The 15,828-nt window shown below is 40.9% G+C and overlaps 1 protein-coding gene across 1 annotated transcript in view; it reads right to left on the bottom strand.

The window, feature by feature from the left end:
- SPAG16 (sperm associated antigen 16) overlaps positions 1-15,828 on the bottom strand; it is a 362,914-nt gene that overhangs the window by 179,745 nt on the left and 167,341 nt on the right. Inside the window, exon 11 of the mRNA XM_058839960.1 lies at positions 14,410-14,553. Coding sequence (XP_058695943.1) covers positions 14,410-14,553 — 144 coding nt within the window. The remainder of the gene's footprint in view (positions 1-14,409; positions 14,554-15,828) is intronic.

Genomic DNA, 15,828 nt, shown 5'->3' with positions numbered 1-15,828 from the left:
ATTCTGCATGCCAAGGAAATGGTTCCAAAGGCAGGAAGCATGGCAGTAACCAGCAGATGGTGGATAGGCACATTGCTTTTTGTCAGGGAAGAAAAACACAACTATCCTGCAAAATCCATTGCCATAAGGCTATTGGCTGGAAATCCTCAGCATCCTGTCAATGTGTACTATGCCAAGTGCAAAACTTGAGGCAATTTTTCATTCTACATTACCTGATTTGGAGATCTTTCTGTGATATTTCCTGCTCATACATTGACCTATTCCAGAAGTGTTTCCCCTCGTGCTGCCTGCCTGCCAGCTGGCTGTGACAGCAAGGGCAAACAGGAAAGCAAGGTTTTGGCACCAAACTGCTTCTGGATGGAGAGACACCAGGACTAGGCATCACAAAAGTATCAAACTTATGTTTTAATGTAGTTCAGCTTCTCCATGAAAACTTCCTTGAGGCTACTTCCCACTTCAAGAGTGATTGTTTCACATCTGCAAATATTTAAATACAACGTGCTCCTATCTACCAGGAAGAGTCCTGGTATGGTGTGTATGAACTCAGAGGTAACAAATTCAAGCCATTTATTAACAAGTTTCAACTTAGCAAGTCCTCCATACTTTAAACCATCTTTCCTTTCTCAGTTCTGGTACCAGAAGCTGCTGTGTCTGACCACACAGGGAAATCCTGTTTCACCTGAGGCTTTTCCCACTGCTTTTACCTGCACATCTTCCTGTGCTCAAGTACCCTTTTTTTGCCAAAGTGTTGTCCCAGTCTAAACACAGGCTACAGTTCCACATTCAGGATCATTATAATGATTTTTAGTCCTTTTCTTAGCATGACTTTTTGTTACAATAAGTTGTTATTTTCCAGATTGCTCCAATGCAGTTACAAACCACACAGACCCCACTCAGGCCTGCCCCACACCCCAAAAACTATTGAGTGTGATCCCATTCACTGCAGTTTAAACCCTTTGATGTATAAAAAAATTACTTATCTGCCACCCAGTATCATGTAATTAAGGTGGTTAAATGAGAATCTAAAATAATTTAGGTGCCTGGCAGAAGGCAGCTTTTAGTACATGTAAAATTGGCATTTAGGAGGCTTGGAAAGCATACCAGGTAAGGAATAAAAATAAAAAGACAAAAGATAAACCAGTTACAATAGTTGGAGACTAGATGTAGCAAAATATTTGTCAGCAAGACAGCAGGCACTACACAATGCAGGGCTCTAGGCAAAAATTAGACAGCAATGAATTCCCTTTTTACAATTATTTTGCATTAAAAAAAAGATGCCTTTTCTAAAAGTTTCCTGCCAATACATGTCTAGTACCCCACAGCAGAATCAGACACCTATTTAGCAAGGGATAGGAGAATCCTGGCCTCCAGCTGGAAGCAGGGAGCTCATGGGAGCCTGGCCAGTGATATCTCCAACCATTGTGAAGGTTTCTTATGCTGAAGGCAAAAAGTGCTCCTGGGTCCAGTTGTGCCACCTTCCTGTAGCCTACTGCCAAGTAATTTTTCCTCCATTAACTTCAGGAGAAATAGCTATTTTTCCTGAAATCAAATATAATGAGTAAACATTGCAAAACAACTGCATTTTCCAGAAATGAGATCTATCCTGTACCATTCCAACACTTTCTCTCAAACAATCCAGTGTAAGTTCAAGTCTTCCTGTAAATTGTTAAATTTTTAAAATAATGTATTTAGCCCATATAAAATCATGTATAGTACCAATCAATATCCATGACATGCATTAAACAGTGTGCCATTACAGTGTGATACTTCATCTCAACACCCATCCCATCCAGCTTGCTCATTTTTCCTCCACTGGAATGACTCCAAACCCTCAAATTGTAATGAAGGGCTGTTGAAGTAGGGGAAAATGTAGTTTGGAAGGAGTTCAGATACATGAATTCCATGTACAGAACAGATTTATGACCTATATTAACAGTGATAATCCTGTGTCTCGGTTCCTCTGAAATGCAAAGTTGTGGCTCAGTCGTTTTAAATCCATTATCATCCCCCAACGGTGGTCCAGTGATGTCTAATCACAATCAATAGCCAGTAATGAACCACAGTCATTAATCCCATTTGCATGTTTGTACAAAGCATCATTTTTAAGCTGCATATTCATAGGCAGAGAGAGTTGAGTGAGTGCACAGAGATTTCGCAGCTGGTGGAAAGTTCTACACTGAGATTTGATATCCCATGCCCCTGGAAGGATATTTAACTCATTCTGTAATGGTCCTGACAGTGAAGGCCAAGAAAACACACAGGACAGTGCCTGAGCTCAGTGTTTGTGCTCGGGGCAGGTGATGATCTCTCTGAGCCGTGCCCTGGGGATACAGGGACACAGCTTGAGGACAGGGAGTGAGTTCATGGAGACAGTGATCAATAACAATCTAACTCCAAGAGTGGAGAGGAATGGAAATGCTGAACATGAGCAGAATCCTGAGCTGATACAAGAGAAAGCAAAATAGAAAAATGAATATAAATTTCCACCCTTTCTCTGAAAGGCTTTGCATGAAACCTGAACTTTCATCCACGAGGCCATGCAGCCTAAACACTGACTGCTCAAGAGAGGGGACACCAGAAAACCCTTCCAACCCTCACAGGAAATCTAAACCAGGGACACAAACACTGTGGCCTTCTCCCTCTGTTCCCCATTTCTTTTATATACACACTAGTCAGACACAAAGGCAGTAACTACCACAAAGTAAGAACTTGTTTCCACATCCCTCAGCAGTCAAACAAGTCCTGATGCTCATCCCCAGCTGGGCAACTTCTCCTGTTACCTGTGCTGCTTCAACTGTTTTGTACCTGGAATTCCCCAAATTACTGTAGCCACAAAGCTTGAGGGGAAACACAGAAACACAATAAATGACTGTGCAATTCATATCTGGAGTTTGTGCTCCAGACAAAATCTTGTAAACACTTTAAATATTTGGGGGTTATTTCCAATTCAAGTATCTTAGATATTGCCTCAATTGAATTGCCATTCTCTAGTCAACTCTAACACTAATGTTTGTTATTTTAACAGCTGCACTTTAGGAAAGGCTCATTTTAACAATATAACAAACACAGATCTCTCCTTAGCCACTCCACTAGAACCCTTGCAGCAGACCTGAGGGAAAATACAATTGCCTTTATTGCACAGAGGAAAGCAATAATGAACCGAGGATGTTAAAGGCATCAAGATTATAATTGCACTCAGAGAAACATAACACAAGAGATTCTATTAAGAGAGATGTTTTGACGTGTATAACGACTCTGAACAGAGTGAGAGCAACACATCCAGGATCAGAGCAGTGAACTGAGACTCTCCAGCCCCGGAGAGACAGCAGCTCCCTCTGCAACTCCAGCTCCCCAGCACAAAATGCTGATGGAAGCCAGAAGAAAATCTAAACTACTCAAAATCTGAACGCACCAAAGAGAACAACAGTTTTTTCTCACAGCCTAAATAAATGATCAGCAAAACTGAACTGCTTCTGGTGACTCCCAGGCAGCAAGAGCTTCTGGAACTGAAAATCAGGCAGTTGTGCAGAAAAAGAAACCAAGAGCTCCTTGTAGAGCAGGCAAATTTCTGCAAAACTTTCAGAGAACACACTCATGGCTGCACTGAAGCTGAACTAATAGGTTTAGAAATATCCCATTTTATTGATACTCTATAAAGACACTTCAGCTGCTTATTCCTTTACCCTTTTCTATCAAAGTGGTTATCATATAGAAATGACTTTCTTTCTTTCAAGTAAACACCAAACTGAATTACCCACACAGCTGATCAGAAAGTTTCCTTGCAATTTCTAAGTCAAAACAATTACATCAAAATGGTGATTCTTAATAACTAAATAAGGTTTGGAAAAGAAAGATTAAATTTGATACCTTTTCACATTTTGTGAAATTGATAATCACAGTGTCTTTTCAACCTACTATCAGATTGGTTTAAAGTCCCCAAAATAAAATATGTCTGTTTTCAGGTCTGAAATTCAGAAAATGGGAGAATGTAGCACACAAGATCATCACTTAAGAAAAATAATGTCACTTCTGTGTAAGTTAAGCATTCAGAACACTTGAAAACTATTTAACTTATGGGCAAGCATCACATTTAAATGATATATGTTATAAAGATAAGTTAATTAAATAAGAAATTAAATAATACTACACTAAGACTAACTAAATAACTAGATAACTTTTTATCCCCATTAGTATTTCTAATGTATCCAAGATCACACATGGGGGTATGAAGACTGAGGTCTTTTTTAAAAGCCTTTAAAGATATGTTTTGCATCTGTGATGGAGAGGCTTCAAATTAATCAGTAGAAATGGCATTAGTTTATCAACAGGTTTTCAATCACCAGTGTTGAAGTTCAAAGGGCAGCATTTATGACAATGGATTTTCTTCCTGTAGTTATTTCAAATATACATCTGAATTGCTCAAGAGGAGGACTGCTGCTTCTGCCAAGCGTTCCCTCCCTCTCCTGTCTCCAGCTGTTCTCTGCTGCTGCTCACTGAATTATTGTAATGGAGATATTATTAGTGAATCACTGACTCAGAGTGGTCAGTATTTCCACCAAGAAGGAAATACAAGCCAAAGGCAGTTTTTCATTCAAGCCTGGTCATTCTGGGTGAGAAGTGAAGCCTATTCAGTAGCCACACTGTGGAACTGCACACTGTTTGCTTTCTAAAATCAATATAATGATAGACTCTTCAGGTTCCATGCAATAGGAACATTCTTGGGTCTTTCTATTGACAGGGAAAACAACTTTTTTAAAGCAGAGGTAACATCCTTGGAGAACATTAATGGCCTAACTATGAATGTTTCTGAAGGCAAATGTTCCAGATGGCACGTGGGCTGCCACTACAACCACCTCAGAGACACAAGATGAGAAGCACTGGGGTAAAGCACACAACTGAGGATTTGGCAACACAGAAAATCTCCAGAAGTTTGGACATCTGCTGGGAACCCCGGCCTGTGTGAGGAAATTCTCCTCAGCATGGCAGGAATAGCAGAAAAAAGCCAACTCAGGAACAACAAATCAGGATCTAAATCTGTAGCAGAGTTGTTATCAGTCTATATTTTCCAGAAGTGCATTGCAGAACTGAGCTCTCTAAAGAAAATGAGATAAAAACACTGTTTTTTCTTGAAATAGATACTCACCAATAATTAACAGAGCTCTTTGAATTGAAAACATACTTTATGTATATATTTACATCTCAAAACCCCACGGAGAATAACCAACAGTTCCATATGCCAGAAGAGATTAGTATGGGTAGAAACATTTGGCTTGTGGGAGTGGGAGGAAAGGGAAAAATTTTAATCAAATCCATTACCTGGTTATTGATTTCTCTTTGCCAGACTGATCCTGTAGAATACTTATAAAGCCTTTGACATTGAGACGTTTGGTCAAAGATATTGGATTAGACTAAGAAGAAGCTGAGCTTCTCATGTAATCTCTCATATTTCATTTATATGTGATTTATTCCTTTGTCCAGCAGAGGCTTTTTATTGATAAAAATAATGAGATTGAGAATCCCAAAGGAAATGTAATGCCCACCCAAACATGTTTCTGAGGTAAAAATAGTAGACTTTGTAAGCTTGAGATAGAATGATGTTAAGACTGTTTCCTTGTATAAAATGTATGAAGCTTATCAAAGATTTTGAAATAAATAAAGCTACTTTTGAAATTAAAATTTTGCTATACTTGAAAACACCAAGCACACAGTGAATACTGTACACTGGGGAACTGAATGAAAGACTTCTGAAATAGTTTTTTTTCCCTTGCAGAAGAAATGAATACAACTTTTTTTCTTTTGACTGCTGTATTAGCTGAGGTTGATAAAACACCTTAACAGATGTCTCGACTGCTAAATATGATGTGTTACATAAAGCCAGTTAGATGACTTAAAATTAATCGTGCCACTCAAAAGAAGTTTCTTACCACTGGCAAATTTAATATGTAATCTGGTAACTAAAGGCTTTATTGAACTATGCAGGAATTCAACATCCTCTAAAAAATTAAATCATTATGCCTTTTCATTAAATAAATGTTCAGAAGTCCTAAGTAGAACATACAGACTATCTCATGTTTCTTTCATAGCTATCCATAGTAGTAAAAGGATAAATCAAACCCATCTGTTTCTGCAGCGAGACCTGAATTAGGTTTTAAAGACTATTTGAAAGCACAAATCAAAATAATTTTATTCCACTGATAGCCAACAGAGACCTTTGTGATTAACCCAAGTCTTACAACTCTTTTTTATGTTAATGTTTAGAGGGGAGTTGGTGGCTTTCAAGTCTCAGCCTTGTTTAACGTATAGTGTGAAACTCAGCATTTACAACTCCAAGGCCAGCAGAGAAAGCGTTCTGTAGCTCACTGTTCATGGACCTTTTATTACCAGCAATGTTCAAACCCTTTCCCTGGGAGGACTGTCGCTCTGGCTGGCTCAGTGGCCAGGCAGGAGGGTGAAGGCTGACATTCCCCTTCTCCTCCTCCTCCTCCCTGGCTCCCCGGTGTGCACAGCAGCTCCCTGAGCAGCCTCCCCAACCAGGGCGAGTTCTGCCTTGCTTCAGCTCCTCATTCTCCAGCTAAAAGGTGGAATTAATGGAACCCTGTAATCTAAACACTGACTGATCATAAAACCACTTCCAAGATTTCTGTGTTATCCATAATGAATCCAGAAAATGCAGGCAGTACATATCCCTGGGATGTGTTGCACATCTCCTGGGCAGCTCCTGCTCAGTACTCAGAACTCCTCTAGACTCCTCCAGAAGTACCTGACCAGCTGGAAGTGCATTGCAGAGCCATACAGTGCCTGCATTGGGAATTATCTGGGAAGTCCAGGGCCTGTGTCAATTTTTTGAATTGGGCAGTGTAGTGGTTTAGATTCACCAATTTGAGTTTCCCAGTCAATGCACCAAATAATGTGGTGGGTTTACCACTGGCTAAATCACCAAGGCTCTTACTCATTTCTTGCTGTGAGATATGGATTAGGAGAAGGACAAAACAGACTTAAAATATATAAAGAAACTTTTTTAACAGGACTACAAAAATAGGAAGCATCAGAATAAAACCTCCAGAACACCTTTCCTCCCCCTGCCCAACTTTTTTCTTTCCCAGCTTACAATGTAAAGACAAAACTTGGGATGTTAAAGCAGTACCAACTATAAAATAGTCTTTCATCAGTTCTTGCAGGGAGAGGAGTTTTCTCTTGCCGTGTCATGGAGAATTCTCCACAAGAAACAGTTCTCTTGTGGCTTTTCATTTCCATGAACAGCAGCTGCCCAGGAAAAGTTCTGCATCATGAAATTCCTCCCATTTTCACAGCCCTCCTGGAGGTGTGTCCATGGGCCATGAACTCGTGGGGTACTGTTTTAAGGATGAGTTGTTCAAAGGCAAAGGTCCTCTTTATTTGTCTTTGTGATCATCTCTGGGAACAGAGGTTTTCTTCTTCTCTCCCTGGGGGCAAAGGGTCTTCATCACTCTCATCTCTCTCTGTTCAAGCTTCTCATGGGATCACAGCTACTCCAACATCTGCTTGGCTTCATCAATGGATGCCTCTGCTCACATCTACAGTTTGAATACTTCATCAGCCCACACTCTCTCATGAATTAAAGGAGATATTTCAGTGCATCATTGTCCATCTCCATGGCCCTACCAAAAGAGCTTTCAGCCCCATTCAGCATCTCCTCGTTCTCCTTCCATCTGAGGCTTGACTGACCTTGGTGTTTTCATGTTGTCTTTCTACGTGTCATCACTCTGTCCTTTTCTCTCTCTGGAGAGAGGAACAAAGTCTGCAGGTCTCATCTGTGTAGTGAAAGGGTTTAATCTCACCCAGTGCCACGACAGTCACGGTGTTGGATTTCAGGCCGTGCTGGGCACCTCCCTCTGCCCTCAGCTGCTGGGAGGGGAGGACGGTCTTGGCTCAGCCTGGAGCTGTCCATGCAGGCTGGGGAGGTGGTTCAGTGTCAATGTCAGCAGCCATGGCTCAGCCTGGAGCTGTCCATGCAGGCTGGGGAGGTGGTTCAGTGTCAATGTCAGCAGCCATGGCTCAGCCTGGAGCTGTCCATGCAGGCTGGGGAGGTGGTTCAGTGTCAATGTCAATGTCAGCAGTCATGGCCAGGCCCAGCCTGGGGCCGGTCCCCACAGCCTCCATCCCCGCCCGGGAGCCACTGGGCTCCGGCCCGGCCTCCCCCAGGAGCACAGGCCATGGGCGAGCAGGGCCGGCCTCACCACAGCTCTGCTGCCTTTCAAGGATGGGAGCAAAGAGAGATTTCCTGGGCTTGTGGTTTTTAATATGTAGATGTCACAGAGGCAGATCTAATTTCTAAATGTGCAAAGTGCTGTCAGTTCTCAGATCTGGCCAGCTATTGGCCTGTCCTAGGCACAGAGGAAGCTCTCGGCAGCTTCTCTTAAAGAAATCATTTCCCTGGGTGTTTCTTACTTCTTTCCCCAAAGGTCAGTCAATGGGAAACCACCTCAGGCAGTAATCCCACAAAAGCCCACACAACTCTTAACACCAGTGGAAAAGCAATTTGGAGCACAACAGGAGGGTCCCTGGGCATATCACTGCTGAAACTGATCCATAATGGGGTTTGAAACAGTCTCTGATGAAAATGAATTTCCATCATGTTCCTGATTCAACATCTCCAGGAGCTTCCTTTGCTTCTGCTGGCTTATATGTAGAGTGCCACCTTGGTGTGGCTGCTGACCCTGCCTGGGCAGTGGCTCTGAAGGATGGGTGATAAAAAACAACACTTTAAAATCACTGACTCCAAACCTTTCTTAATTTCTTCCTGTGGACAGCTGTTTTGCAGAGCCTAAAAGAATATGTGAAGGTCTCTAATAAGAAAGAGCCTGCAGTAGCATAGTCAAATCCCACTGCTTAATGTTAAATTACAGTTTCCAAGCAGACAAATGCTGCTGCATTTCACTAAAACAAACAAACATTAGAGTGTAGCAACATCTTGTAGATCCTGGAATCATAACTTCAGCAGTGACTGTTTGTTCTGTAAGTCCCCCTAGTTTCATCAAATAACTACAGCATCAAATCTTGGAAGCCAGTACATTAAACAAAATGGCATAATATATATTATTCATGCTTCCTCTCATGGAAATAAAAATGAATAGAAGAATGGCATTAGGAATTTTTAAAGTACAAGGAGAAATATATTTGATGTTAGTAGAATTTTTTAAATTATTTTGCTCGTGTGACTAAAGAATGTACTCTGTATGTCATCAAGTGCTTTTCATTTGCTAAGGCTTCGTGGGCCCTGTACCATCTTAGCTATTTAAAAGCTGTTTATTTGCAATTTGTAACTAAGAAAGCAGTCATTGATCTTTAGCATCAGATTTTGTGTGACTCTCTTCATACCCTGCAGATTTTTCTCACCACACACTGATACCTGAGGATATTATGATTGTCAAGAAGATTGGTGTGGATTGATGCATCAGCACCTCCCAGGACTGGGACACTCCTCAGCAGCACAGTCTGTGGGCAGTCAAGAGCAGCAGAGGTGGGGGATGAATAAAGAAGCACACCTTGTAATTCACCTTGATAATCAAAGCACTTTGGGCTCTCAAACTACAAAGGGGTGTCCACTGAGAAATTCACAAGTGGTGCCTGAAACTGTCAAGCTGTCAAGTCTGATTTTTGCTCCTCGATGTTTCCCTCCAAGCACAGAGTCCTGTGAAATGCAGTGAGCAAGGAGCAGTGTCAGCTTGTGCCTGCTGCCTCAGAACATCTGAGCCTGCCTGGATCAAACCCAGCTGCTTCTCCTTGCTGGGATTGCCCTCCCTCCTGAATTTTGGCCTTTGCTCCCATCGCTCCTCAGAGGTTTCTCCACACCCTCCCTCCCTTTCTCCATTGCTGTTCTGTCAGGCTTTTCAGTCTATCCTTTTTCCACACAAAGTCATCAATGGGTAGCTTCTTCACACATGATAAGATTTTAAAAAAAGTAAATTAATGTAAAAAATAAAATTCGGGACTTACCTGTGTAAGAATTAATTTTGATTTCAAAGTTTATTCTAACTTCAATTCTGCTCAGGAATTTTCTTTTTAAGAAGATTTTATAAAAACTTTTCTGAGAATTTTTGTATGATGACAAAATAACTTCCACTCTTGATAGAGTCTTATACAATTTCATGTTTTCAGACACTGCTCTTGAAAACTTTGGGCAAATATCATTTTCCCAGTCCTTTTTCCCCAATCTGGATTGTCACCAGCATTTTGGACTTGGTCTTGAGGGGCCACCACAGCACTCAGTTACCCACAGCCTGCTCCCATGTGCTACAAAATTCCCCTAAGAGCTTCTTGTGTGAGTTCAAGCCCACCTGGAGATGCATTCCCTCCACAGCTCATTCAATCTCTCTCCAATTCCTCACATCCATCCTCCACATATTCTTTTAATTCTCTCTCTACAGGGTTGTCCTTTTCCTCTATCCATGCACAGGTTTCCATCTGGAGCACCTTTTGAGAAATACCACCCAGAGCTGCTTCTGTTCTGGAAGAACACGGGTTGTTCTTTCAGCCCAACACCTCATCTTGCTCTTGCTTCCCCTCATTGGCACTTTCTTCTAGGGTATCAAACATGACATGCCTTTATTTGCATTTTTGATGCATGAACATACTTATTCTATTTTTTCTTTCATTTTTTGTTATTAATTACCAAGAAGGTAGCACCTGCCTCCAGGTTTTCCAACAGCAATAGAACTTATAGAAAATCCACCCAGTTAAAGGTAATTGCTGCAGCAATTTTTATATAATAATAAATTGATAACAGTTTTGATTTCTTTCCTTAGTAACTGAGGAACACCTGAGAAACTCTGCTTCTTTCTTATGGGAACAGGACATTACAAAAGAGTTGACAATCTGACAACACTCAGTGCAAGTTTTAAATAGCTTCAAGAACCTACAGTTTGCACTTCAATTCAGAAATTCATTGTATTCCACAGAACCAGACAATGTTTGCATGAAAAGGGCTACAAACATTTTAGAAGAGTTGACTTGATTAATATTTATGAATATATTAAAGACATTACATATTGTACCAGCCCACATGCAGGGCAAGAATACAATATTTTACTGTTCACTGGGATTTTATCAGACATTAACACACACCTGTGCTATTCTGCAGAGCTTGACTCTTTAGCCACCCAAGAAGGTTAGTAACAAAGATAAATAAATCTAGTACATGCCATGAAATATTTTTGTGTAATTAGAGTATGGTCCTTAAAGGTACAGCATTACATCCTCAGCTTATTCAGGAAACTGGCAGGGATGCAGATTTTTGTCTGCTGTTTCAAATATTCAAGTGACCTGGCACCCACAGCTGCACTACACAGCTCTTCCCCAGATCTCCATTTTCTTACCACAAAGCCTCTAAGTGTGACTACGACAGGAGTCATTCTGACTCCCTCATTCCTTCACATCTAGAAAAGGCAAGCTGAAAAACATTACATTTTTCAACAGTCACAGGAGCTTGAAACAGCTAATTCATCTGCAAAGCAGTGTTCAGCCAGACCACAGTAAAAACACTGGGTTTTTTTTTTGAAGTTTGACCAAGTGTCACCCGAGTTTCAAAGAAGGAAGCACTGTTCTCCTCCCTCCTCCCAGCTGCTGCACGCTGCAGATGACAGCACCTGTTTGAAGTTTTATTTTAAAATCTTAAGGCAATGCTTTACTCTCAGATCTGCAGGGAGCTGCTCTGCTCTCCCCATATGCACAAAGTCAGGCTGCTTGCCCTTCATCCCCTGTCCTGGGAGACAATGCAGGGAGAACACATGGGGCACCCAGACCCTTTGTGCTGACCCAGGAGCGACACAGTGGCAGCCCTGGAGCCCCAGCACAGTCTCACCTCATCCTGCTTTGATCACAAGTGAAAGGGAGGTGTTTTCAGCAAAAAAATCATTGTGGAATGAAGCACATTGTCAGTGGGGGGTGAGGGGGAAGACTCCTCCATCCAACACCTCTTTGCCCCTAAGGGTCTGTGAGGATGCTCAAGGACACTGTGGTACATCAGTCCTGGGAAAGCTCCTAAGGACAATCCTCATTTCTGTAACACCTGGTCCAGAGCCTAAACCACACCTTTACCTTGTTATTTTTACTTCCTAGAACCAAGTCCTTTCATGGCTCTTGGAGACACTGTGAATATATAAACCCAACAGCAGTTTAGCTTCAAGTTTCTAGATCTCCCCAGCCACCAGTGACACTGGCAGCTTTACCCCTATTTACACAGTGGTGGCACAGAGACAACCATGAGAAAGACCTTTCCTCATTTTGTGAGCACATAAACCCCCAGATTTCTGGGGTTTTAAGTCCTTTGTATGTGCAAAAGTTAAATGGCCATGACAGCTCTCCTCAAATCATTCGTGCCTGGGTGTCAGGGTGTGGGTTACTGCATGATGCTGCACCAGATGATCTGACAGCACACTCTCGTGTGGCTGCACACAGAACACTTCTCACACCACAGCTGGAGGTTGCTCTAAACCTGATTTTACAGAGAGAGAAGGAACACAGAGGGGAAGTGATTTCACAGAGGACAAACAGGAAAGACTATAGAGTTATGGAAGTTCTACCTAGGTCACCATTAAATAACCCAGTGGCACAAAAATATTTTTCTTTTCCATTTCTGGGGTGAACATAATTTCAAATCTTTAAAATGGGAACAAAACTAGAAGTTATCTACATTTGATTCCAGAAAAAGAAAAAGAAATCTATTAGAACTCTTCATTTTTACTTAATTGGTTTTGCTTCTGGGCAAAACAGATATATAAAAGTCTCCTATCTAAGAAAATATATTAAAAAAAATTAAAAATATGATTAAATGTATTCTGCCACATTATATATTTTATGCAGTAACAGAAGACAATATTTTAACAGCACTGCTTTTGAATCACTCCAGAGCATTCAGCAGGAGTCAATTTATACTGCAAGAGAATAATGATGTACCTCGACTCATTTTAATTTCAATAATTGAATGAGAAATAGGAAAGCCTATTGAAAGGACTGTATTCTGGTCAAAGACTAATGAGAAAATAGTTTTGAGCCTCTGAGTCAGTGGGTGTCATGGTAACAATGCATTATCGAAATCTGATTAGTATGCCCAGCAGCATTATAAATGATAACATGCTCTTCTAATTGTATTTCCCTTTCTTCCCCTGTGCTAAGTTTTATATTCACAACAGGTAAGAGGAAAAGGCAGCATTCTGTGTATCTGCAAGTTTCAACCATGCCCAGCACTCACAAACTCTGAAATCTGTCATGCAGCAATTGACAAATTTTCCTACCACCTTAAAACAAGAAGCTGAGCCTTCCATTTCTCTCCTCCTGTATTATATGCAATTATTTAAGTTAAATTATCCTCTTCTTTTAAAGGTAATTATTTCTAAGGATATACACATGAAAAAGAGAACACGGTGAAAACACAAGCATCTTAAGAAAAAGCCTGTTTTTCTTAGGAGAAAGTGATGCAAGAGAAGAGTAAGTGCATGTTTAATTCATCTCAGAAAGCGTGACTCCTGGTTCTTGAGGTTTTGAAAAGAAGGAGGGGATTTTCTTGTGTTTAGAGGACTGTGTGTGCCTTTGGTAGCTCATTACAAACTCAGAAATCAGGAGGAACCATGAAATTAAATAGGATACATTTCCTCCTCATGAAGAAGAGAACTAATACTGCTTCATAAAATAAACACAATGAAAATACAAGGTTGAAGGCTTAATAATGCTCCTTTATATAAGCGAGCCTCAGGTGAATAGCCTGGCAGACCTTTATTATATTAACAGTAAAGAACTCTATTTAAACTGCTGCCTCACAAATCTGATGCAAAGTAATTTCAAAATATAGAAGCTCAGCCTTATCCAATGGATTTTAGTTTTGAGAGTAAAATGGTGTCCTATTTTTCAACAGAAAGACAAAAAATTCTAATTCATGTTGGCCCTATTTCCATGACCCTTGTAACTTAAATATTTAATTTTTATTTTCAGTGTTCACTTTCATTTATTTATTCAGCTTCAAATCCATATGATGAAAGGGCAGGAAAGCTCATATTCTTATTCTCTAGGTAAGCCCAGATACTCTAAGTCATACGACAAATAATGCGTAATACAAGAAGTCAATCAGTATTATTAATAATGGGACCGTGTTTGCCATGGTGCATGAACAGGGAAAAAATGAATACAGCAAGACCTGAAAAGCTTATTACTCCTTGTTACATGCACTGCCACGGGGGCAGAGTTTAAGATGTACAAAACACTAAAAGCAATCAGTCTAAAGTCAACACTGTGAAAGGCAGAGGAACATTTTATCTGTGTTTGGGAATTCAGCAGAGAGCGCGAGGTCCCCCTGAGAACAGAGAGGCAGCGAAGCAGGCAGTGAATGAAGGAGCTCCTGGAGGGAGCAGGGCCAGTTCAGGGACTTTAGGCACTGACCTGGGCCTGAAGCAACATCCTGAGATCCAATCCGTGTGACCTTCCCCTGTCAGGAGGATGTTCCCATCAGGGAAGCCCCACGTCTTCCACAGGCGGTCATCGCCGCCGCTCAGCATGATGTTTTTTCGGGGGTGTAAAGCCAAGCTGCAGGAGAAAAGAAAGGCAGGTGATGTTTTGTACCAGTTCCATTTTATGTGAAATACATAAGAGCCATTTAACTCAGGGCAATAGCCCCAGGAGTCTGATTCTTTATGGACTGAGCAAACAGCGATGCTTTCTAAGCTCATGAGAATTCAAAATACATGCTGTGGAGATGAGCTGCTGCTGCTGCTGCTGAAGAAAAAAGAACAAGACTGATTTCTGTGAGACCAGAATTGTTTTCACACTCTCTTGAAGTTCCACCTAACACTCAAAAAATGCTTTGAAATACTTTGTTAGGTCATGCTCTAACAAACATGCAAGAGGGTAACAAGCTGCACCAACATGATTAACTTTCCTATTTATCCAAAATAATTCCAAAAAGCACCGATGTCAGCCTGTCCCCACTTGTGTCCACAGGTGTAAAGTCTCCTACCACTGTGAAATAACTCAAATGATAACTACAGTCCAGGAGCTACTGTGATTGCCAGCACTTTATACCCCATTCACTGGGACTAGGTCAGAAAATTCATTCCAGTTCTGTACTCAGAATGTGTTCCATGTTTTCATTTTTAATATGTAGCACACTGCGATGTAATGGAAATCATACACTTAACACGCCCCTAGACTGAAAACTCAGTTTATTTTTGATTTAGCAACTGCAGTGCTGCTTAAAATGGATCCAGGGGAGAAAATCAATCTGTTGGAAAGATAACAAGTAGTGTATTTCATATGGATTTGGTTATTTGATTTAAATCATTGTAATGCCTTACTATTTGTTGAACATCAAAAAGTTTTAGTAGTTGACTTTAGTCCCAGGAGTGGCTTATTTAGACAGATTAGATCTGGAGTTCAGAATCAAACTGCAATAATGGGGAGAGGAATCACAACCTGTGTGTGCACCTAGTTCTGCTGTGCATCAGAGGGCCGACAGCTTGGAGAGAAAAATGCTTATTAAAGCAGAATGAGAGGAGAGAGAGACAATGCTAAGCACCCAAATGGGAAGAGAAGAGAGGACTTAGAAGGCACAATATCAATCTCTCTTTTTATTAGTACCTTTCTCCTGCATTCAAATTATTTTATAAAATTCCTAAACCAGAACCACAGCATCTACTATACTGGGAAAAATAATTCCCTCTATCAAATCCATGCTAAAAATATATTTATGCCAACTAGAATTTCATCAGAAAACATCTATTCTTGCAGTTTAATGTCCAGCCTAGGAAGATTCCTACAGACTCATCAGCTGAATCCATCTGCTCGAGCAAGGAGCCTGGGATT

The sequence above is a fragment of the Poecile atricapillus genome, chromosome 5 (genome assembly GCF_030490865.1).
Source record: "Poecile atricapillus isolate bPoeAtr1 chromosome 5, bPoeAtr1.hap1, whole genome shotgun sequence".
NCBI lineage: Eukaryota > Metazoa > Chordata > Aves > Passeriformes > Paridae > Poecile > Poecile atricapillus.
Note: the sequence above shows the minus strand (reverse complement) of the source record. Positions and strands in the feature narration are given on the sequence as shown.